A 24,696-nucleotide genomic window follows, 5' to 3' on the forward strand; every position below is an offset into this window, starting at 1 on the left:
GCCTTTCAAAAGTCTGAAGAGGGTGTTGGATCCTGCAACTGGCATTATATGGGTGCATTTCCTGAATTCAGCCAGGTTCACATGCTCTCAGTAACATATTTTGGAAAAGATGACAGTTTTGTGTATTGTTACATAATTGTGTTTATTGTGGCAGAAGTATTTCTGATTTTATTACAATGTTTGTTTAAATTAACACTCTGAACCAAGTCCCCCCACCCCCAGTGTCTCTTATCCTGGATCTCTCTCTCTCTCTCTCTCTCTCTCTTCCTCTCTCTCTCTTCCTCTCTCTCTCTCTCTTCTTCTCTCTTCCTCTCTCTTCCTCTCTCTCTCTTCCTCTCTCTCTCTTCCTCTCTCTCTCTTCCTCTCTTCCTCTCTCTCTCTCTTCTTCTCTCTCTCCCTCCCTCCCTCCCTCCCTCCTTCCCTCCCTCCCTCCCTCCCTCCCTCCCTCCACCGTTTCTCTGTGTAGCCTTGGGTGTACTAAAACTTTTTGTGTAGACCAGGCTGACCTTGATCTCAAGAGATCTGCCTGCCTCTGCCTCCCATGTGCTGGGATTAAAGGTGCATATCACCATGCCTAGCTTTTTTGTTTAGTAGCTTCAGACATTTCTTATTCTGTCACCGTATGTTCTTATGTATACATGGAACCCTAAAACCAATGGCTTAAGAAAGAAGAGTAGCTCAGGAGGTAGGAACACTAACTATATTGTACAAGCACAAGGACCTAAATTTGAACACCCAGCACCTGCATAAAAACAATGCGCTGTGTGTCTGGGGTCAAAAACAGGCAGATTTAGGAGTTTGGTGGCTATGCAGCATAGCCAAAATGGGTGAACTTCAGGTTCAGTGAGAGATCTGTCTCAAAAAATAAGTGAAAAGTACTGGGTAGTGGTGGCACATACCTTTAATCCCAGCTCTTTCGAGGCAGAGGCAGGTGGATCTCTGAGTTTGAGGCTAGCCTGGTCTACAGAGTTGAGTTTCAGGACAGCCAGGGCTACACAGAGAAACAGTGTCTCAAAAAACCATTAAAAAGGGTAGCAGGGTGTGTGTGGGAGGGGAGAGGGGGTATAAAGCAATAGAGGAGTATACCCAAGGTCTTCTGGTGTCCTTATGGCCATGTGCATTTGCATGTATAACGGTGTTTCCAACACACACACACACACACACACACACACACACACACACACACACACGGTTAGGAGGAGTGCAGGGGGAGGGGGAGGTGTGGTTGGGGAATAGTTTCATGTAACCCATGCTGGCCTTCAACTCTCTATGTAGAAGATAACTCCTACCTCCACTCAAGTGTTGGGTTTACATGTTTGGACCTGTTGTGTCTGGTGTATGTAGTGACAGGAATTGGCAGGAATTTTGTACTTGTAAGGTAAATTCTACCAGTGATGGAGTCACCCTTTCTGGCCCAGGCTGGCCTCAAATTCAGGATTTTCCTGCATTAGACTCCTGAATAGTTGAGATTATAGTGTGCCACTGTGGTGGCTTGGGTTGAATTTTAATGCTATCTTTTGAATTATTCCCAGTTTATTTTTATTTTTAGAAATATGTTTAGTTAGCCTTTAGTTGTTACTGTTTTGTTTTGTTTCTGCTATAGCTAATTCATGAAGTTGCTTTATAATTAACTTTTTTCTTTATTAATATTAGATCATTTCTATGGTGAGAGAACATATTTATGTAATTCTGGAGCTGGAGTATGAGGAGGAAAATTGTCTTAATTTTTTTTTTTAGGTGGTGTTTATAAAAGAAAAGCTATACCTTTTTTTGAAAACAGGTTCTCATGGAGTACATACTGTAAAATAAGAGAAATTAATCTTTATGTTACTATCTTAAGGTGTGAGAAACCTAACTTCACCTGTTTAAATAATCAGATGTTCGTTTTGTTTATAGCTGGAATTGTAGAAGTCATGCAGATGTCAGAATTAGTTGTTATGATGTAACTATCAACAGGACTAAGACTCTTGACAGCTATCCATTCTACCTTTGATGCTGATGGCATCTTAAAGAAATAAAATATTTGAATAGTTTAAACTATTAGTATCACTGGGGATTGGTGCTAATTTTTTTTTGTTTTTTGTTTCCATCTCATATTAAGATAAATGGTTTCTTCTTGGTTCTTTCAGAGTTTTTCTAGGTAGCTTCCGCTCTTACCTCATGTTCAGTCCTAACTAATCCCTAGTCAAAATTGATTTGTCCAGGATAGAATGGATATTGGGTACATCAACTATGACTGTTCTAATAGGTTATAAATTGGATTTTTTTTTCTTCTTGTTTGAAGCAATATCTCACTGTGTAGTACTCAGTGGTTTGGAACTCACTATGTAGACCAGGCTGGCCTGGTAATTTGTGGGCAATCCTCCTGCTTTTGCAATCCAAATGCTGTGATTATAGATCTGTGCTACCTTGTTTTTGTTTGCTTGCATGTTTGTTTTTTTGTTTTGTTTTGTTTTTTTTTTTTTTTTTTTTTTTTTTTGAGGCAGGATTTCTCTGTAAAGCCTTGGCTATCCTGGAAACTGTAGACCAAGCTGGTTTCGGACTCAGAAATCTGGCCCCTCTGCATCCTAAGTTCTGGGTGGGATCAAGCTCAGCTTTGAGTGGATGTTTTAATCAGCCTTATCATTTGTTGTTTCTCTGGAGGAAGTTTTTTTTCTGTGTTTTAGCATTCTCCCAATTCTGGGCTCCATGTGTCTTGTCTTCCATACCTTGTGCACCAGCAATCATATGGATGACTAGCTGATTTTGAAAGTCTATGTGTTGATGTAGAGCTAAGGATGACCTTGAATGCCTGATCTTCCTGGATCCACCTCAGGATTGATGGAATTTGATTCTGGAGGCAGAGGTAGTGGGATCTCAGAATTCAGGTCCAGCCTAGTCCACAGGGAGCGTTCCAGGACAGCCAGGGGTACATGAGAAGCCCTGTCATGTGTATAGATTTTTGTCTGTAGTTGCTCACTTTGAATGCAGTTGTTCATAAACTGGGTACTTAGTTTTGTTGTTGTTTTGTGTTTTAGTATTTTTATTTTATTCTTGGACTGTTATACTGAGGATCAGGAACTCTGGATTTTCATGCTTTCCCCACCCCCACTGAAATGCTGGAATCGGATGCATGTGCCAGTGTGCTCGAGTTAGGTACTTAAGTTTTTGTTGGTGGTTGTGGTTCGTTCTCTCTCTCTCTCTCTCTTCCTTTCTTTTCTTTTCTTTTTTTTTCTTTCTTTCTTTCTTTCTTTCTTTCTTTCTTTCTTTCTTTCTTTTTTTTTTTTTTTGAGACAGGGGCTCTGTACCCAGTTGCCACGGAACTTACTATGTAGAACAGGCTGGCCTTGAACTCATAGAGTTCTCCTACCTCTCCTTTTCTAGTGCTGAAATTATAAAGGCATGCAGCACTGTGACTGGCTAGATATTCAAGATTTTAAGAGTTGGGATAGTTAATAAGATTATGTTATAAAGAGTTTCTTTCACTAATATTTAAGAATACATTGTAGAAAGTTTTGCCTTATTTTCTTTCAGCTAATTTAGATTTTGTAATCTTCAGATTAGGGCTTTAGTTCACCATCTGTTGGTCATGTAATTATGTATAAACATCCTCTGTGGCATTACGTTTTATGTGGATTTATGTGTGTGTGAGCACACACACAATCTTACCTGTATTATAAGTTAAAAAGCACAAACTATTGATCTTTTTTGGATGCATATTTAAATATGTATACATCTATCAGTTTATCAGGTTGTAATTTGACTCTATGGTGTTTCCTGCCTTTGATATTTGAGAATCAAGATCATGTTTGAGAGTGTAATTTTACAAATGCAGATGGAAACTCAAGGGAAATTTAGATGCAGATGTTGCAGAAACCTGGTGAGTTAGAGACTTTGTGGGCTAATGAAAACTGTTCTATAACAATAGTGGGGGTTTTTTGAGGAGCTGAAGTGACACATAACACCGGATACTGGTTTGGTAAACCACACAAAGCATTGAGCATTTTGCATCTTCCTTTTTGGTAGACTCTACCCTTCTCATCTGCTTGGTGATTTAGTTGTTGGAACAAGTTTTATGCTATTTGATTTTGGTGAGTCCTAATAATCTTTTGACATCGTTAGCTTTAAAGGGTGGTGGATTTGTACTGTGTAATGTGGCATTTTGCATTACATTAAGATTTTCAGTCCAGAAAATGTTCTCTTACATTAAGCCTTATTTGGGAGGAAGGAATCGATATCTTGCTGACAAACTAGCAGTCAAGAGTAATAAGATGCCACCACTTTTAAGTCACGGTAGGAATATGACAGGTTTGCTTTTGTTGTTCATTGATAAACTTTTAGCGGGCCAGTGAACTTTAATTTGATGGTAGCAGGAAACATAAATATTATTGTGTAATGAATGCATTTTTGCCTATTTTGGCGTATCTGACAAACCAAGAAGTCTAAAACAAGACGCGGGCTAAACGAAAACTACAGTTCCCAGCGGGCCCGACGCTGGTGGGCCATCATTTTCCCTCTAGCTCCCAGCTGCCCCTGCCCGGGCTAGCCCAGAGTCAGTGCTAGCTCGCGCCTGCGCAATGGCGTCCGCCTATTTTTTTGGTTTGGCGGCTGCAGAGCGTGGCGCTAGGGCTAGCAGCCAGCCGTGTGCTGCAGTGTACAGAGCAGGGTGTAGGACAAAGGGCGGGTGGCAGGGACCGCGTCACTGGTCAGGGAGCTTCCTGCCCGTCTCAGAGCACGGTTGGCCTTAGGGTAGTGTGGCCGCAGCAGGTTCTTCATTCACTGCACACACAGTTCTTCGCTCACGTCCTCTCCTAGCTCTGCTGTGCCAGTCCGCCTTCCCCTCAAACCGGCGCGCGGCACCTCCAGCCCCAGAGCCGAGGGAATGTGACGGCGTCAGCGCCTCAGGTTAGCCTCACCTCGATCGAAGCGAGGGCCCCGCGTCGCTTGCCGCAGTGCCGCGTGTCGCTGCCGCACGTATCAGGCACCAGGCACCGGTTTCCGCAAACAGAGGCGCAGAAGCAGCGGCCGCGGCGAGGAGCCATGACTGAGGCGGCGGCGGCCGCGCCTCCTGGCAGCCCGCGGGGGCGGCGAGGCGGGCGCCCCCTGGCGGCGCGCCGGGGCGGAGCGGCCCGCCGCAGCCGCAGCCGGCGGAGGCGCTGCTGTCCCTCCTCCCCGTGTCCCCGGCACTCGCCCGCTCGCTTGCTCGCTCCATTCTCCCTCCGCTTCAGATTAAAGGGGGGGAGGGAAAAGGAGCTCGGCCGCCATTTTCCCAGTGCCGCCGCCGCCACCGCCACCGCTCGCCGAGCCGGCGGGAGAACCAAGCGCCGTAGCGAAGCCGACTCGTCTCGCCGCGGCGGCTTGGGGGGCGGCCGAAGTGCGCTCCCGGGCCGGGAAGAAGCGCCCGGGGTGGCGGCCGGGGTGCGGGCGCGGGCTGCAGACGGCGGTGCTTGTTTGTGCGGGGCGGGGGGGGCAGCTTTACCCTCTGCCCCCGCCCGCCCGCCGGGGCTGCGGTCCCCGGCCGTGCCCAGGCGGTGCCGGAACGAAGGAAGGCCGGAGAAAGGGCCCGAAAGAGAAGAAAAAGCAGCCGCTCCCCGCCGCCGCCTTCCCCTCCCCCTTCGCCTCGCCCCCCCGCCCGGAAAGTCAGGGCGGCTCCGGGCGCCGGGGGGGAGGAAAGCGGCGGGCCGGGCCGGAGCCGCCGCCGCGCGCCCCCGCCCGCTGGTCCTCGGCGCCCAGGCCGGGGGGCTGTTTGCAAACTGCGCCCATTTTGTGGGGCCGAATCTGCCCGGGCTACGCTCCTCCATCACGTGGTAGGTGCTGCTGCTGCTCCTTTCCTCCTCCTCCCGCTGCCCTTTCTCCTTCTCCTCGCTCTCCCTGTGGCTCCCATTTCTCTCTCTCTTTGTTAGTTGTAACTAGAAAGGCAGGGCAGGGGAAGAAAAATCCCCGGAACTTTAAATGGCCTCTCCGGGCTTCCCCGCTGCGGGTCCGGGCTGGGAGTCGCCCCAAGGGCGGGGGTGTGCGGGGGCCCTTCCCCACCAGCTGCCGCCTCGTTCGCTGGGCTTTCCTTTGGCGTTCTATTTAAAAAGGCGGCCTGGAGAACATGGTTTATTTCCGAAAAAAAAAAAAAAAGACTAAAAACAAACTCTTGCTCTCGCCTTGAACTTCTCTTGACTGCAAAAGGTCTTTCTTTGCTCAAACACATCTTGCATGTCTGTCTCACGGTTTGTATCACAACTCTTGATTGTTAACATTTTTTGTTGCTTAAATATTGAGGTCATTTGCGTTTTCGGATCTAGTCTCAGGCAGCCCTTTTTTTTTTTTTTCAACTAAAGAGGAAGAGGCATTTATTTGCTTTTAAGTGAGTTGGAATCTTACTGCTTTTTGGGGGGCCTGTTTTCCGACTGACGGCCTTTGATTCTCAGCAAATAGTTTATAATTGTTTTCCGTATTGTAAACAATCCTACTCCCATGTTTTACCTAGAAATCCTTTTGTTTTCCAATGTTGGAATCCCAATGTGGATTTTTAGAGAAACTCGTTACTTAACTATTGCTTATTGATTGCCTTAGGGGAAAAGGGGTGACATGATGGCGCCACTTTAAATTGCTCTTTCCTCCGCCTGTTTTTTCCTCCTTTATCCTGGAGGTCACTGGAGCATTTTCCGTGACCTATTAATAAAACCGCACTTGAGGGTGTTAGCTGTACAACAACTCTTAGGGGTTAGAATTTGGTACCTTAAGGATCGAGAGACCCGAATCCTGCAGTCCCCAAAGTTAAGAGAAATCTCGCTAGTCCTCCAACCTAGCTTCCCTCCCCTCCATTCACAATCCTGGTGTTGCCATATCCTTAGTCACGTGGCTAGCAATCATTGTGGGATTTTTGTTTGTTTATTTTGGGGGTGTATGTTAATATTTTAAATTGTAGCCAAGTAAGTGTCCCTCTGCCCTTTGGAGAGTTCACAACGCTTTAGGGTTTTTTTTTTGTTGTTGTTTTTTGATACATTCGGAGAACATTTTAAAATAAACGATAAAATTACATAATCCTCGCCTTGCATAATCATGATATAGTTACAGAACTTCTTCTTAAAAGTACTTTCAAGTAAGGAAAATCGTAATATTAAAATGATTTCTGTTTCTTAGAATGGTCTGCAGTTTATATTTCTCATCCCACCCCCCACCCCCCGTTTTTGTTTTTGTTTTTAAGGTCATTTAAAGTACCAGTATTTACACAAGCATAAAGTGGGCGTGTTTCCCTTCCCCCACTTCTATGGGCTGTACTTGGTTTCTTGTCTTATACTCTTACCAATTTAGAAATTTTCAATTAACTGCAGCTGTTGTCAGTTGAGACTTTTTTTTTCCCTTCTAGCTGTGGATACTTTTGATGTGTTTCTCTGTTGCATTTTTGATAGAGAAGTTTTAAATTCTAGTTTTCAAACCTTTTTACTTGGTTGTTTATTATAACTTGTAAATATTAACTGTAAAATGCTAAAGTAAATTTTTTCTTTTTCTAGATAAGTTACTAGCTTCAAAAAGTAAATAAGAAATGTAATTCTTGGGCATGATTGATCTGTTTTCACCTGCCATGTATGTTATCAATGGCTTGGGCCATTTTCTTTGCTAACAGTTACATCATGTCATGTGATAGGTGCAAGGTGATGTGTTGCTCTAAAAATATAGCAAGGTAAAAATGCTCATCCTTTGGAAATTTAAAAAATGTATTGTAAGTATTCGGTACCGACCCTTAGTCATGGAATTCTGAATTAGATTTCCACTGAGTTCAGCCAACCAAGTGTACAGTTCTTTTGACCTTTAGAATATTTGATGTGATTTGTTAGTGACCTCAGAACTTGAGGTGGCTTGACATTATTTTTGAAGTGTGATCTATTTGGAACCATTAGCAATCACAGATTCTTAAGATCTTTATTCTGATGTAATTATCATATAAGTGTATGTGAAGTAAATATGATTTGTTTCTGTACACAATTAAGTCATCAATTATATACAGATTTTGAGATTAAATTGGAGGTTTGGTTTTCCTACTTATAGGAATCTGGAAGTATTGGGTTGCTGCATCTTTCCTGAAAACCTAATTCAGACCATTAGTGTCTGACTTAGGTAATATTACATCTGCAGAGCACTCTTTGATTTTTAGATTATTTACTGCCCTGTCAAGGAAAATTCTGGGAACTAGAAAACAGTTTAATTTATTTGAATTTTATTATTAAGGTGAGAAGAAAGAATATTGTATTTTTTTTCTTTCAAATACTACCAATGTCTTCTTTTTTTCTCTAGTAATGCTACACTGTAATTAGTATTTCTATATAGTATATCCCCTGGATTTTGACCAAATCTAGTTTGACCACAGATTTTAATTCTTTTTAAAGTGAACAAATCCTAGGTTTGATATGAACTATTTTATGTGATCTGCAAACAAAGCTTTTGTGGGTGGTGCTGCCTGTTTTCAAAGGCATTTTATTTAGTAGTGAGTAGTAGTTGCTGTGAGTGGAATTGTTTCCTTATTTTAGAAAAATAATTTTTTCAAAATGCTCTTTAAAACATTGACCTATATTGTACAGAGAAAGCTTTGGGTTTCAATGGCTTGTTTTCCTATTCAGCTTCTGGGTGAAGGGGAAGATTTCTAGGACTAATCTTTCCCACCACCTTTTTTTGTGAGGCAATTAAGATAGAAATGAAAGTGACTTTCTGGAAAAATTCTTGTGTATTATATATATTATTTGTGTGCGTGTGTGTATTGTGTTGCCAATAGTTCCAAGACTTACCTATTTCTTGATCTGGATGGAAAGAAATAGTGTAGATTAAGTATGTGGTAGTAATAACTAGTAGTTATCTCTGGTTATTTCTATGGATCCACAATTCTCTTCTCAATCTATATATAACACTCAAAAGATAATACTTCCTATCTCTTCTGGCAGCTGTGAAATGCTGATGCCCTTTACTTACAGTACTTTCCTAATTTCTATTGTCTTTTGTTACTGGTCACCTCAGTTTTTGAGCTTACATTTTGAGAAATGAAAGAACCAGGAAGAGTCCTGCCTTGATGAATTTCTACATCCTGGTAGTAATGTTTTTGCACAATTTTTAGTGTCTGTAAGCTAGTATGGAGTTTATTAGGTTTGAAACTAACGTCTGTTCAGGTTAAAAAAAAAAACCGAAAAAAACAACAAAAGAAGTCTTTTTTTTTTTTTTTTTTTTTTTTTAAAAGGTAAAGGGAAATGGTCCAAATCTTGTTTTCACTAGGCCAGGTGTTGGGGGCATTTTATTTGAGAGCAAGAAAAGGACACTAATGTAAAATATCCTTCCTGAGACCAAAACAGCCTAACCCATGAAGGAAGGAACCTGTTTTAAATGAAGAAAAGAGTACAAAGACAGCTCTTTTAAAACTAAACAGTGAAGAAAATGCTCTGGCATTTATTTCTGTTTAGTCATAGGTCTGGCTTTTGTATATAGGCTATTGGAAAACTTTAGCTAGAGATAACAGTAGTGATTTACCAAAAAGCTTGGGCTCCCAAGTCCAGTAGAATTTTTTTTATTTGTTAAACTTTTTTAATTTTTGGTAGGGTAAAGGTAAAGCCAAAATGTAAAGTTATGGAAACCAGCTTCCCCAAATTAGAGAGTATAGCTGGTGAATGAAAAACAAACTTGGAAGCCAGTTGGAATGGCATATACCTTTAATCCCAGTATGGGCAGTAGACCTCTGAGTTTGAGGCCTACCTGGTGTATGTAGTAAGTTCCAGGGCAGCCAGAGCTACATAGTGAGACCTGTCTTAAGAAAGAAAAACAAGCTGCCCACGGAGGTGGCACACACCTGTAATCCCAGCAGAGGCAGAGGCTGGTGGATTTCTGATTTTGAGGCTAGCCTGGTCTACAGACTGAGTTCCAGGACAGCCAGGACCACACAGAGAAACCCTGTCTCAACCCCTCCCCCCCCAAAAAAGAAAGAAAAACAAACTTGAAAAAAATTTAATGATTGTATATGAAGATTTTAATGAACATTACAAACTTTTATGAACCAAATGAGGTTGGTTATTTTTTTCATGATTGAAGGGGATATTTTAAGTTTTTTCCCCAGATTTTCAAAAATATGTATTTATTAGTTATTTGTATTGTGTTTACATGTATAAGAGTGAGTGCAGATATCCAAGGAGGCCAAAGGCATCAGATCTCCTGCAACAGGAATTATGGGTGGTTATGAGCTGCCTGATATGGGTGCTGGGAACTGTTCTTAATGGCTGAGCTGTCTCTTCCCCCTTTAAACTTTAACCCTCTGTTGGCTACCACAGTTTTAGCAAATGCTAATTGTTTGATAAGAGTTGCATCTTGAGCTGTAATGCCAACTTTTAGTTTTTCAAAACATGGTCTATTAGGCAGGCCTCCAACTCACTACCAATAACTTAAGAACCTTGTACCAGCCTCCTGGCTGGTGGGGCTATATAGTGTGTGCCAACATCCTCTACATAAAAATTGTTTTCCACAAATCTGTTTTTTTAAGATTTCAAGCTAGCTTCATAGAATTTTAGCATTTGAATGATTTCTACCACATAATTATTTTTACAATTACTGGCTCTGAATTTGTTGTTTTTAAATTCTAGTTCTAGGATTTTGTATTTAAATTTCTTTAAATGATGGAGTCAGAGAATGTGAGCTAAATTCAGTGTAATTTTTGTTACCTTACACTGTTACTTGAACCAGAAATCTGAACAGAGATTTTAGTTATAAATTTAAATATAGTAGATTTTGTTCTTGTTTAGAAAAGGGGGCATGAACTTGCTGAGGTCCCTCACCTTTTAGTTTTTTTTAAAAAAAAAATCAGTGTAAGGTCAGACCTGGTCATATTCAGTCGGAGGGAAAATGTTGAGGAATAACAAGGTTGAGTAACAATTTTGTTAACTGATACCCAAGTTCTCTCATTACTTGCTGTTTGGCCTTTATTGACTACTTGTTAGTATTAGAGGGTGTGAATGGGATTGGGGCTGATTAGTTTCTGAGTTTTTAGCATTTACTAGTGCAGAGATTTTATAGAAGAGTGTGAGTGTGTATGAGAAAGAGGGAGGGAGGGAGGGGGAGAATCTAAATTAGTAGAATGCTTGCTTAGCACTTGTGAGGTCCTGGGTAGGATCTCTAGACATGCGCACATGTGCACAAACTCACAAAGAAATATTAAATCTTGAGAGTTTCACTAAGCTGTTTATATGTGGAGAATAGGGACTATATATAGACCTTAAATATATGTGCATGTGTATACTTGTACTTTTTGTAGTTGATAATTTATTCCACACTATCTAGTCTTGGGCTATTCAGTAGGACAAAATAAGGCTATTAGTATTAATTTTTAGCATTTTTCTGGCATTGGAAAATAGTTTTAGTCATTCAGTTTAAAGGGAAAAAGTAGGTTTTGGTAGGATTTCTGGAATTTAACTGAATCTTGAAGAACAATTCATTTCCTTTTGAATTGGCTTGGGTTCTTCAAGAGGTTCTTCAAGAAGTTTTCAATTTTAGGATTGTTCAAAGCCACTAGATTTGTTAGAGAGAAAACTTCGGTGTTTTTTTTGTATCTGAACTTAAAACTTGTAAGGAATTTGAATTCATAATAGGATAGAAATAGATAAACACTGTTAATAGTTTTATTATATAATTATCCTTCAAAAAATTACATCTGGGGCTAGAGAGATAGCTGAGAGGTTAAGAGTATTTCCTGTTTTTGCAGAAGCCTGGAGTTTGGTTCTTAGCATGCATGTCAAGTGGACTTACAACCACCTCTAAGTCCAGCTCCGGGGAATCCTTCTGGCCTCTGTCTAAGTGTACACAGACAAATATTAAAAATCCTCACATTCCTTTTTCTCTCTGTTTCTGTGTCTTACATGCAGATTGGCTCAAACTTCTTAGAGGGCTTTATATTTTTAAAATTTAAGCTATTTTTTAAAATGACAGTATCTGTGTATCCATGAAAATACTTCTGTTGGGTAGATTCCTAGAAGTACAGTTTGAAGTATTTCATTTAAGATTTGGTAGACATTGCCTTTAAAGTATAATAGTTAAAATAGGTAAAAAAAAATTCCAAATGGTTGTGGAGCATATTTCTAATCCCAGCATTTAGAAGACAAAGGCAGGCAGATGTCTTTAGTTCCAGGCCAATAGTGAAACCTTAAGCTTTCCAGTCTGGGTACCAGAATTTAGAGCTATGTGAATGAGTGGAACTTTTGAGATTGATGAGGTTTACCCTGTATTCAGTTGGTAAAGACTTTAGATTGTGTCACCTCATGATTACACATTCCTACTAATTTTTCTGAGTGGATCTGCATCTGATTCATTCAGTGTATAAAAGCTTGTATTTGTCTGCTGGCATTGTGCTCCTTATAGAAAGTAGATTTAACACAAACCATACTATCTATTTAAGAAATGTTTAGCTTAAGGAGTGATGGGCTGAAATCTGAGTTTCTGTTATACTGGCTGCTATTGCCCAGAGTGCCAAGGGAGTGCAGATTATGAGGCTAGATTATGAATGCTAACTCAACCTGGAAGGAATGAGGCACACTTGCATGACCTTGTAATTTGAAGCTAAACTTTGAAAGAGTAGACTGGGTAACGAGAGGAACATGGAAGAACCTGGAATTTTATGTGTTCTGGTGAGTGTAGTGAAAGCTGAGTGTAAAGAGCTTCAAATGTTGAATGCTAAGGGAGTAGATAAGGAATTTGAAATTTATTCTTAGTATAAGTATCACATAATCAGATTTGATTTTCCTCCTTCTCTCCATTCTTGCCTTTGATGTAGTCAGTCAGATAGAGGCAAGACTGGAGGCTTGTCAAGACTGGATGGAAGAAGGAAGAGGAGCTGGACTAATGCCTTAATTACTGTGATACATAATGAGGTTCTGAAGTCAGGTAGAGGCACTAAAAATATTTTGAATGTGCTGATCATTCTGTTCACTGAGCACCTTTCTACTTTGCTTTTAAAAATTGAGAGTATCCTACACTGCTTCAGATTGAAGCTGCTTTTTTGACCCACATATTCAGCTCAAGTGACCGTGGGAAAGCTCAGGGAAAGTGAGACAGGCATACTCCATCTCCATTGTAATACTTTCAGGTGCTAGAGTCGGTGGGGTGGTTACTCGGTGTCTGCATAAAGTGAATGGAATAAACTGAACCCACTCTCAGAATCATTCAGGAGGGGGCCTTTCTCTCTTGCAAACTTTTCTTTCTTTCTTTTTTTTTTTAATTTATTGAAATATTTATTTACATTTCAAATGATTTCCCCTTTTCTGGACCCCCACTCCCCGAAAGTCCCATCAGTCCCCTTCCCTCCCCCTGTTTTCCCGCCCAACCCTTCCCACTTCCCGGTTCTGATTTTGCTCTATACTGCTTCACTGAATCTTTTCAGAACAAGGGGCCACTCCTCCGTTCCTCTTGTACCTCATTTGATGTGTGGATTAAATCTTGCAAACTTTTCTAAACCCCTTCAGATAAAACACACAAAACTGTCTTCACACTTAGTTTATATCTTATGGCATTAATGAAACTGCACAATTTTGTAACCTTTTTATGGTTTGATGTTAGTAGACATATGAGGTGTTTGTTAGAATATAAACCGCTGACTTACATCACAATTTATTTGCACAGGGAATATTTATTGAAGTGCAGAAATTGGTTTTGATTTCGGTGTTGGGGCAGTTATTCTTCCGTGTTTTGGTATAGGAGTCTTGCTTGTGTGAGCTTTCTACTTAAGACCTGTTTCCTCTGTAAAGCCTATGCCTACTACTTCTTTGCTTGTGTCTTCCTTTACTGGTCTTGTTATCCTTTGTGTTTTGATTGATACATGTATTTTAATAAATATATATCTGAGATAACAGATGGGTGTTCTCATTGATTTTTCTCTAAAGACTAAAAGTTTTTGTTTTTGTGTTTTGACTTTTTGTTTGTTTGTTTTGTTTTTGGCCTTTTCAAGACAGGGTTTCTCTGTGTAGTCCTGGCTATCCTGGAACTCTGTAGACCAGGCTGGTCTTGAACTCAGAAATCCACCTGCCTCTGCCTCCCAAGCACTGGGATTAAAGGTGAGCACCACCACTGCCCATAAAATTAAAGTTTTAATGTTAAAAGAGTTAAGGCCCTTCTTGAACTTTGCCTAGTGTAATAATTTTAAGCTTGAGCCTGGGGCAAGAGATGGCTCAACTGTTAAAAGCACTTCCTGTTCTTTCGCAGGATCAGAACTTGGTTCCTAGCACCTACACCAGGTTGCTCACAACTGTGGAACTTCAACTCCACAGGATCTGGCCTCCTTAGACCTACAAACTCCCATACACAGGCTTAGTTATGAAAATGGATAAAAGTAATTCTTTAAAAAGTATGAGATTTTGCTTCTGCAACATAGTAGTTGTGTGACCTTGGGTAAATTACTTATCTTAGAACATCAAGTTTTCCTCATTCATAAAATAAGGACAGTGGGACTTACTAAGTAATGCTTCCTTGAAGGTGAAATAAGAATATAGGTAAAACAGACACTGGCTGGCATAGTAAAAAGACATTTAATGTTAGTAAATAGCAGTTTAACTCGTGTGTGTGTGTGTGTGTGTGTGTGTGTGTGTGTGTGTGTGTTGGGGAAGTATTGTTACATAAGTACCATGGTATATAGGTATGCATGTCCCTGGGTGTGGAAGTCAGATGACTTCTTGTGAAAGTTGGGTCTCTCCTTCCACCATTTGGACTTCAGGGATAAAACTGAAGAAGTCAGGCTTGGTAGCAAGCCTGCTGAGCCTTCTGTCGCTCCCCATGAACAGCACTCTTAGTAACCTATCCTCCAGTTAAGATACCCTCAGTCATTGTGAAATATTCTCAGTTAAGAGGCTCAGTTGTTTTAGGAAACTGTTTAGGTGGTCAGATCCACTTTTTAAAAATACAGTACACATTATATGTGTGCACATTATATGTGTACTTATTTTTATGTTTTTTTGTTTTTGATTTTTGGATTTGGTTTTTTTTCAAGACAGGGTTTCTCTGTATAGCCCTGGCTGTCCTGGAACTCACTTTGTAGACCAGGCTGGCCTTGAACTCAGAAATCCGCCTGCCTCTGCCTCCCAGAGTGCTGGGATTACTGGCGTCCGCCACCGCTGGTGGGGGGGGGGGGCTTATTTTTATGTTTTAAAGTACCACCAGGTGGTGATGTATCTTCAGATTACTTTGTAGTTCCTCTTTCCTGAAGCTATAATACACTATCTGATTTATTCCAGCTGTTCTTTGGATCATCTCCCAAGTTCTCTTTTGTCAGTTGATAAGATTTTCTTTTAGTAAAATTAGTTTGCATTCTGAGGCCTGTTTTGGGGAACTCTTAACTATCTCCATGATGGTACTTAATGATTGTCAAATCTAGATAAAGTTGGTAAGCTTGTGAAAGAAGGAAACTTATCAAGAAACTTTGCTTTTCTTAGAGTTAATAAATTGGCAGTTGGGGAACATTCAGATAATTTGAGTTGAATGTAACTGACTTGAAGTACATAATATAGTTTAAGCAGAAAGAAAGGGGGCTGGAAAGATGGCTCAGCGGTTAAGAGCATTGACTGCTCTTCCAAAGGTCCTGAGTTCCAATCCCAGCAACCACATGGTGGCTCACAACCATCCTTAACAAGATCTGACACCCTCTTCTGGAGTGTGTGAAGACAGCTACAGTGTATTTACATATAATAAATAAATAAATATTTACAAAAAAAAAAAAAGGAGAAAGAAAGGATAAGATTCTAGTAGCCGGAGAAAATTTTGTGGAGCTGCTGGAGATGTAGAAGTTAGGGACTAAAAGTTTCTAGGTGAATGATATCTTGGTATATACTTGCTTGATATTACTTCTAAGTTAAATCTTGAAGGATTTGAACTTGTGGGAAAAACAGTGTAGCAACTTGAAGAGTATGGAAATGAAGCAATTAAGGAACTAAAGTAGTTGTTAGGATTATGTAGGTATGAGTTGGGGAGGGCTTGGGATGCACTGGTAGGGTTAATAATAAAGAGGATATCCCAAACTTGAGCCTGAGAAATAAATGGAAGAATTTGATCATAAAGGTAAAGTTAGTGTATGAGAGAGATTTCTTTATATTGTCCTTGTAAATATTGCATTTTTTATATACACTGTATTTGACTTTTATGTAAACTCAGTCTCTACAGATTTCTGGTATAAGCTCTGAAAGAGTATTTTGGCCAGGCAGTGCTGGCACATGCCGTTAATCCCAGCTGTTGGAAGGCAGGTGGATTTCTGAGTTCAAGGACAGCCAGGGCTACACAGAGAAACCCTGTCTTTTGCTTTGATGACAATCTTAGCTATGTTTTCATTGCATTGTTGTAATCATGTATTCATTAGTCCTTGCTCTTTAGATTGTTTTTTTCTAAGTTGTAATATGTCCATCTAGTCTCTGTAGAGCCTGGGTCACATTTTAGAGACTTAATGATACTCAGTTGTCTCAAGCCTGAGTGAATGCTGGCCATTCATGATCACACATCAAGCTACCTTTTTAAAAAAATGCCTTTTCTATTAATATGGTGTGTGTGTGTGTGTATACATAGATATAGGTTTTTGTTGTTGTTGTTGTTGTTGTTGTTTTGGATTTTTTTTTTTCCAGATAGGGTTTCTCTGTATAGCCTTGGCTGTCCTGGAACTCTCTCTGTAGACCAGGCTGGCCTCGAACTCAGAAATCCGCCTGTCTCTGCCTCCCAGAGTGCTGGGATTACAGCCCTGCGCTGCTACCCCTCCCCCCAGCAGAACATTCTTCTTTTATATTAACTGCATTAGTATGTTCTATGGTTTCCCAGAGCCATTTTCTTCATGCCATTTTCTCTAACTAGAAAGGAGTATCACCATTATCTTGTCTTTGTCTATCATACTGAAATTTTTACTAATGGTGTCGTCCCTCCCCCCCCCACCCCCCACCCCCACCCCCCCAGACAGGGTCTCTCTGTGTAGCCCTGGCTGTCCTGGAACTCACTCTGTAGACCAGGCTGGCCTCCAACTCAGAAATCTGCCTTCTGCCTGCCTCTGCCTCCCAAGTGCTGGGATTAAAGGCGTGCGCCACCACCGCCCGGCTTAACTCATGTTTTTATAGCTCAATTGATACTTGACAACTTTTTGTATATGCTTTTTTTTAACATTCTTGAACATTAAAAAAAAAAGGTGTCCTTGTTTACCCCTCCCCCCTCTTAAAATGAGGTAATGGTGAGAAAGCCCTATTAGTAGAAACCCCATTAGGGGCAGTAGGAGTTTTTTTCTTACTTGATTTTTGCTTTTGTTTTCAGTATAAGTATGGTAGATTGTAGTACTTGGCTTATTTGCTAACCAGATGGCCTTAACCCTTCAACTTAGGTTTCTGCAGTCTAATTTTTTTTTTCAGTGTACATGTCTTGTGCACCTGAGTGCATTCGGGATTACAAGGAATAAAAGTGAGGTGTTTGTTCATATATAGGTTTTTGACTCAAAAGTGCTCAGAAGAGCAGTGGGGAGAGATTGTTTCTTTCAAGATGTCTTAAGGAGTTGTGGTTTTGCTTTGCTGTTGGAGGTACACTTGACTTTCTTGATTTTTCTTCTTTCAGAGAAGGCACTATTACCCACCTATCTCCCTACCTTTCTGTCTATCTAATTAGAGATTCCCATAGATAATCTGTAACATACAGAATTGCCCTTCACTCCCCACCGTGTTAAAAATTTCCCAACCAAGATGTTAGCAATGCTGTGGTTTTGAAATTGCCCTCTGTGTATATGTTTGTTTTCCAAGTGCCACTTTTATTAAGGAGTTTACCCTTGAAACTGTCACAATTAGGAATAATAGAACCACAACAAAGTAATATAGTTACACTATATAGTCTTACATTCATCAGAATGATGGTGTATATGGAATCAGTAGGTCTTCTGTTTTGGTTTACTTTATTTTTTGAGTCAGTTTTTCTGTATGGACCTCACTGTCTTAGAATTCTTTGTAGACAAGACTGTCCTGGAACTCACAGAGATCCACCTGCCTCTGCCTCCTGAGTGCTGGGATTAAAGGTGTGTGCCTCCACCACCTGTATTATTAGTATTTTTCGTTTTTTCCTTAATATTTATTTATTTATTTATTTATTTATTTATTTATTTATATGAGTAAACTGTAGCTGTCTTCAGACACACACTAGAAGAGTGCATCAGATCCCATTACACATGAGCCACCATGTGGTTGCTAGAAATTGAACTCAGGACCTCTGGAAGAGCAGACAGTGCTCTGAACTGCTGAGCCATCTCTTCAGCTCTATTAGGAGTTTTAATAGAAAAAGTTATTTAATATGATGAAGTGCTGCATGAATCTCCATCAGGGAAGTTTGTAAATTCTTTTCTATTGAAACTTGGTGTGTGGATGTGTGTGTGTGTACACATACACAAGTATAGCACAATACACATGTAGAGACCAGAGGATAATCAATAGGAGTCTGTTCTTTAGTCATGTGGGTTCTGTGATCAAGTTCAGGTGGTTAGGATTGGAGCCCACTTCTTAACTGGCTGAACCATTTTGTTTTCTTTCTCTAAAATACTGCTTTAGAATTGAGAAACTATTACCAAACTCACTTTTCAGGTTTTGTTTTTGTTTTTTTTTTTTGTTTTTTGGTTTTTTTCTCCTCGAGACAGGGTTTCTCTATAAAGCTCTGGCTGTCCTGGAACTCACTCTGTAGACTAGGCTGGCCTTGAACTCAGAAATCCACCTGCCTCTGCCTCCCAGAGTGCTGTGATTACAGGCGTGCGCAACCACCACCCAGCTTCCAAGCTCACTTTTCTACAAGCTTGTTCCACAAGATAAACCTGTGACAACAGGGACTGCATAGTTTTGTTTTTGCTTTTTTTTCTGATAACAGGGTTTCACTGTTGTCTGGCCTGGAATAGAGTTCTTCCTGCCTCTGCCTCCTAATGGTGGGATCACAGGCATGCATCACAATGCCCAGCTGAGCCATCTGTTCTTGACAGATTGTATTCTAGATTAGCTAAAAATGAACACACAACAGTTTAGAATTCCTTATTCTGTGTATATAATTTGAGTATTATTTAGCTCAAATTACCCTAAACTTATTCCCTGGTATTTATGAATATTATATAGCTTTTAAAGCTTAGAATTCTTTAAAGAAAGGTGAATTATCCTAAGCTTGACTTAAAAATAAGTTTGACTTAAGTTTTGCAAAAATTGACTTATGTATGAATATTTTGCTTACATATATGTCTGTGCCCCACAGGGATGACTGGCATGTGTGAAGGTCAGAATAGGTTATTGGGTCTCATGGAGCTGGAGTTATAGTTAGATGATTGTGAGATGTGGTACTGGAAAAACAAGTACTCATAACCAATGAGCCATCTTTCTAGCCCCATGTTTGACAGGCTTTCTTTGTTTTATTTATTAGAGGACTTCTGGTCCCTTTTTCCTCTTTTTAAAAAAAATATTTTTGTATGTGTGTCACAGTGTGCATGTGGAGTACAGTGTTGTGGAATTTGTTCTCTCCTTCCACCTTTTGCATTTATTGGTTCTGGGAATGAACCCTGATCAGTGGCTCTGAGATACCTTCTGGTTTTAATTAAGATTTATTTATGTATATGAATACTCTTATCTGCATCTATACCTTTGTTCCAGAAGAGGGCATCAGATCCTATTACAGATGGTTGTGAGCCATCATGTGGTTGCTGGGAATTGAACTCAGGACTCTGGAAGTGCTCTTAACTGCTGAACCATCTCTCTAGCTCTGATTTTAAATTGTTAAGTGATGCTTTGTGGAATTTATAAGGCTGACATTGCTGTGATTGTTTTCATCGACATTCTGCTCATTGTTGAATTTAAGAAAGTGTATTATGGTTGCTGGGCATAGTGGCCTTTAAAGGCTTTAATCCCAATACTTGGGAGGCAGAGGCAGGCAGAGCTCTTGAGTTCAGGGCCAACCAGAGCTACCTAGGGAGATCTTATCTTGGTGTTTATTTTTTTTTAATATTTTTATTTTTTATATTCTTTGTTTACATTCCAAATTATTTCCCCTTTCCCAGATCCCCCCTCCTCATATGTCCCATAAGCCTTCTCTCCATCCATTCTCCGATCACCTCCCTCCTTTTTCTCTGTCCTTATATTCCCCTCCAATGCTAGATCAATCCTTTCCAGGATCAGGACCCTCTCCATACTTCTTCATGGGAGTCATTTGTTATGCGATTTGTGCCTTGGGTATTCAGAGCTTCTGGGCTAATTAATATCCACTTATCAGAGATTGCATTCCATGTGTCTATCTTGATGTTTAAAAAGTAAAGAAAGAAAGTGTAGTATAATGTTTTTGCTCTACTTTGTATTTTGGACTCTTAAACATTTTCTGCTTTTGCTTCTCTCTCTTTCACTGACAAGTAATTCCTTTTTATGGTGCAGACATTACAAACTCTTACTACCTACCTTATCTAAAGGAGCTCTTGCATTGTTCAACCGTTTTTTTTTTTGTTGTTGTTTAATAAAAACATTTTCTATCAGTAAATATATATTCTATGTTATTCTATGTTGCATATATTATATGACTAGTTCAAATTCTTGGTCATTTAGTTTGTTTTACTTTTAAAATTTAATCTAATTTTGGTGTCTGGAGAGTTAGCTCCATAGATAAGAATATTTGTTATTGTTGCAGAAGACCTAGGTTAGGTTTCCCAGCCACCTGCCTGGTGCCTCACAGCCATCTATAAGTCCAGTGCCAGGGAATCTGACATCTGTTCTGACTTCTGAGAACAGTTAGACATACCTGTGGTGTACATACATGCAGCAAAATCTGCATACTCATAAAATGTTTTTTAAAATTAGTTTTCAGTTTTGAGGAAAGTTCTTATGTAGCCCAGACTGGGCTTAGAGTTTCTATGTAATAAAGGTTCGCCTTGAACTCCTGATCCTCCTAGTTCTATTTATTAAGTTCTGGGATTACTGATCTGTGCAACCACACGTTGCTTGTTTTCCTTTTACAAGTCACATTATGAAGTAGTAGTTTCTTTCTTTCTTTCTTTCTTTCTTTCTTTCTTTCTTTCTTTCTTTCTTTCTTTCTTTCTTTCTTAAATGTAGGTACACTTTAAAAATAGTAAGAAACGAGTCTTAAACTGAGGTGTTATTTTATGGCAGTTGTAACTAATGAAGCAAATCTGATGAGCACTACACTCAGTGTTTTTGGTATTTTCTTCCCATGTGTATGAATTCTCAATACAACTAATAAAATCCATAATCTGGACTATTTTATCAAGAATACGTTTTAAAAATCAACTAATAATTTAATTTTGTGATTCATGCTATAGTGCATGTGTAGAAATGAGGACAACTTGAATGAATTGGTCAAACCAATTGTCAGACATCTTTACTTGCTGGGCCATCTAATAGGCCCAAGCTGCAAGTGAGGAATACTGTGATTAATATTATGATTAATATTGTTTGGTGCTATTGTCTTGGTTTTAAGATACCAGCAGTTTTCTTTATCTTTGTTTTTGTACCCTTATTGCAAATGTTAACATAGGTACAGGGCAGGACCAATGGAGATGGCTCCGTGGGTTTAAGGTACTTACTGGCATTGAGTTCTATTGCTGTGTCCTACATTGGTACAATGAGAGAACCAAATCCTGCACATTGTCCTCTGACTTTCACCTGTGTGCTATGGCACGCACACGCACACACACCCATGTAAAAATATATTTTTTTAAAAAGGCAAATGATGTTTTTAGTATTAGTATGAAAACATTGACCTTAAAAATGGTCATTAAAGGCTGGTGAGATGGCTCAGTTGGTAAAAGTGTTTGCAAGCCAGAAGACCTAAATTCCATGTCCTGAATCTACTGTGAAAGGGAAGAACCAGTTTCTAAAAGATATTCTCTGATTGTCACACACACCCCCTACCAGCAACCAAATAATTTGGGGGAGGGCATTTTTGTTGTTGTTGTTGTTGTTGTTGGGGTTTTTTGTTTTTGTTTTTGTTTTTGAGATCTCCAGGGGTACAAGAGATTGTGCTTTTAGGGATAGTTGGTGTAGTTCTTTATATAGGTTTCCCTTTGTTTCCAGACCCAAATAGATGAATCAGGAATGAAGAAGAAGCAGTTAATTGAGGTATGTCATTAATGGGTTAGGGTTTAAGAAAATGAGGCAGGTTGAGAAAGGGAAAAAATATCTTAAAGAAGAAAGTCAATTCTGACGTTTCAAGGGCTAGAGGATTAGAAAGTTAAATTAATGCAGCTCAGAAAACTTTTTTCTGAGAGTTAGTGGTCCTCATGCTAGTAGCTGTTGCTAAGGAAGTAAATTGAGAAGGCAAAAGATGTTGGGCTGTACCAACATTTTAGGATCACAAGGAAGAAGAGAAGAGAATAGTTCCAAGGATATCAGGAAAGAAAATTTCAGGGAAGTCCATACTACCTAATGGTTAGGGAAAAGGCAGACTAGGACTTTTGGTTGAATAACTGGTTAGCTTTCCTGGAGTGATAGGGGTAGAATCTAAATTCTAGAGAGTGAAAAGTATAAAGGAAACTATAATTATAAATGAGAGAGTTATGTTGGACTCTTAAAGACACAGATATACTCTGAAAATAAAGAGCCCAATAGAAAAATATGTGCTGAATGAAAGAAAATTGATGTTACAGCATGATGTAGTTAGCCTAGTAATACAATATAAATTTGTAAGGAAGAAATTGATGAAAACTAGATTCCTGGGCAGAAAAATAACACAAACCCATAATATCAGCATAAACTTTTTTATGAGAATAAAATTTTTGTCTGTTACTGGGTATTCATCTTAGGGACATAAGTTAATAATGTAACATTTATTGAGTTTTGTCTTCCCAGTCCTTCTTCCCTAACAGGGTTTCTTCTTGCAACTCTTGCTGTCCTGAAAGTCTCTGTGTAGATCAAGCTGACCTCAAACTCACAAGAGATCAGTCTCCCTCTGCCTCTCAAGTGCTGGGGTTAAATGTGTGTACCACCACTGCCAGGCAAAGAGGTTTTCTTTTAAATAAAGTAATTACAACCATTTGTGATGATTTCAAAATGAGACTTCTGTTTTGGCACTATTCAATCTGTAGTTAACAAGTGACATAAAGGGTAAAATTATTTTCTTGTAGAAGAATTGGGTTCCTCTCCTAGATAAGAGATATCTCTAGGCTCCAGAATGGCTTCACAGTTATTCTCCTTTTTTTTTGGAGGCAGAGTTTGGATAATAGCCTCATGTGGTACTTCTGTTGAAAATGTGTGTTGTTTTTTAATGTGCTTGTATTTCTGACTTCCTTTTTTTCTCTTTCAGTGTGTTCTCAGGGGAGGCAGTAAGGGGCCGTGGAGTTGGCCTCAGCACTGGGAGAGGCTGGACTTCCTGTCTCTCTGTGCTGAATGGCTGCGATGGCGCCCGCTCTCACTGACGCAGCAGCTGAAGCACACCACATCCGGTTCAAACTGGCTCCCCCATCCTCCACCTTGTCCCCTGGCAGTGCCGAAAATAACGGCAACACCAATATTCTTATTTCTGCCAACGGAACCAAAAGAAAAGCCATTGCTGCGGAGGATCCCAGTCTAGACTTCCGCAATAATCCTACCAAGGAAGACTTGGGAAAGCTGCAACCATTGGTGGCATCTTATCTCTGCTCTGATATAACATCTGTTCCTTCAAAAGAGTCTTTGAAATTGCAAGGAGTTTTCAGCAAGCAGACAGTCCTTAAGTCTCATCCTCTTTTATCTCAGTCCTATGAACTCCGAGCTGAGCTGTTGGGGAGACAGCCAGTTTTGGAGTTTTCCTTAGAAAATCTTAGAACCATGAATTCAAGTGGTCAGACAGCTCTGCCACAAGCGCCTGTAAATGGATTGGCTAAGAAATTGACTAAAAGTTCAACACATTCGGATCATGACAATTCCAGTTCCCTCAATGGGGGAAAACGGTCTCTCACTTCATCATCTCTACAAGGGGGTGAGGTGGGATCTGACTCTGGGAACTTGAAAGGGGGTATGACCAATTGCACTCTTCCACATAGAAGCCTTGATATACAACACACAACTCTATATAGCAATAATAGCACTGCAAACAAATCTTCTGTTAATTCCATGGACCAGCCGGCACTTCAAGGAAGCAGTAGGTTATCACCTAGTACAGACTCCAGCTCTAACTTGACAAATGTGAAGTTAGAAGTCAAAAAGTCTCCTCTGTCTTCCATTCTTTTCAGTGCTTTAGACTCTGATACAAGGATAACAGCTTTACTGAGGCGGCAGGCTGATATTGAGATCCGTGCCCGAAGGTTACAGAAGCGATTACAGGTTGTGCAAGCCAAGCAGGTGGAGAGACATTTACAGCACCAACTGGGTGGATTTTTGGAGAAGACATTGAGTAAACTGCCAAACTTGGAATCCTTAAGGTCCCGGAGCCAGTTGATGTTGACCCGAAAGGCTGAAGCTGCCTTGAGAAAAGCTGCCAGTGAGACTACTACTTCAGAGGGACTTAGTAACTTTTTGAAAAGTGATTCAATTTCAGAAGAATTGGAGAGATTTACAGCTAGTGGCATAGCCAACCTGAGGTGCAGTGAACGGGCATTTGATTCGGATGTCACAGACAGTAGCTCCGGAGGGGAGTCTGACATTGAAGAGGAAGAACTGACTCGTGCTGATCCTGAGCAATGCCATGTGCCCCTGTGAGTAGAACGTATGATGATGCGGTCATTCCTGAAAAATGGGGGACAAGATTTAAATAAAGCCCCATTTTGTA

The 24,696-nt window shown here is 40.2% G+C and overlaps 1 protein-coding gene across 8 annotated transcripts in view; it reads left to right on the forward strand.

Moving 5' to 3' along the window:
• Window positions 1-24,696, forward strand: part of Kansl1 (KAT8 regulatory NSL complex subunit 1) — a 129,699-nt gene that overhangs the window by 18,004 nt on the left and 86,999 nt on the right. For 4 of the 8 annotated variants that reach the window (XM_052197224.1, XM_052197230.1, XM_052197229.1 and 1 more), the window contains exons 1-2: window positions 5,562-5,786; window positions 23,254-24,622. In XM_052197224.1, the coding sequence (XP_052053184.1) occupies window positions 23,337-24,622 (1,286 nt within the window). In that variant the 5' untranslated portion in view covers window positions 5,562-5,786; window positions 23,254-23,336. Of the gene's footprint in view, window positions 1-5,561; window positions 5,787-22,025; window positions 22,071-23,253; window positions 24,623-24,696 lie in introns of those variants that run through there. The other 4 variants (XM_052197227.1, XM_052197225.1, XM_052197226.1 and 1 more) reach the window with 3 other exon arrangements.

This window comes from Apodemus sylvaticus, chromosome 10 (assembly GCF_947179515.1).
Source record: "Apodemus sylvaticus chromosome 10, mApoSyl1.1, whole genome shotgun sequence".
Lineage (NCBI taxonomy): Eukaryota > Metazoa > Chordata > Mammalia > Rodentia > Muridae > Apodemus > Apodemus sylvaticus.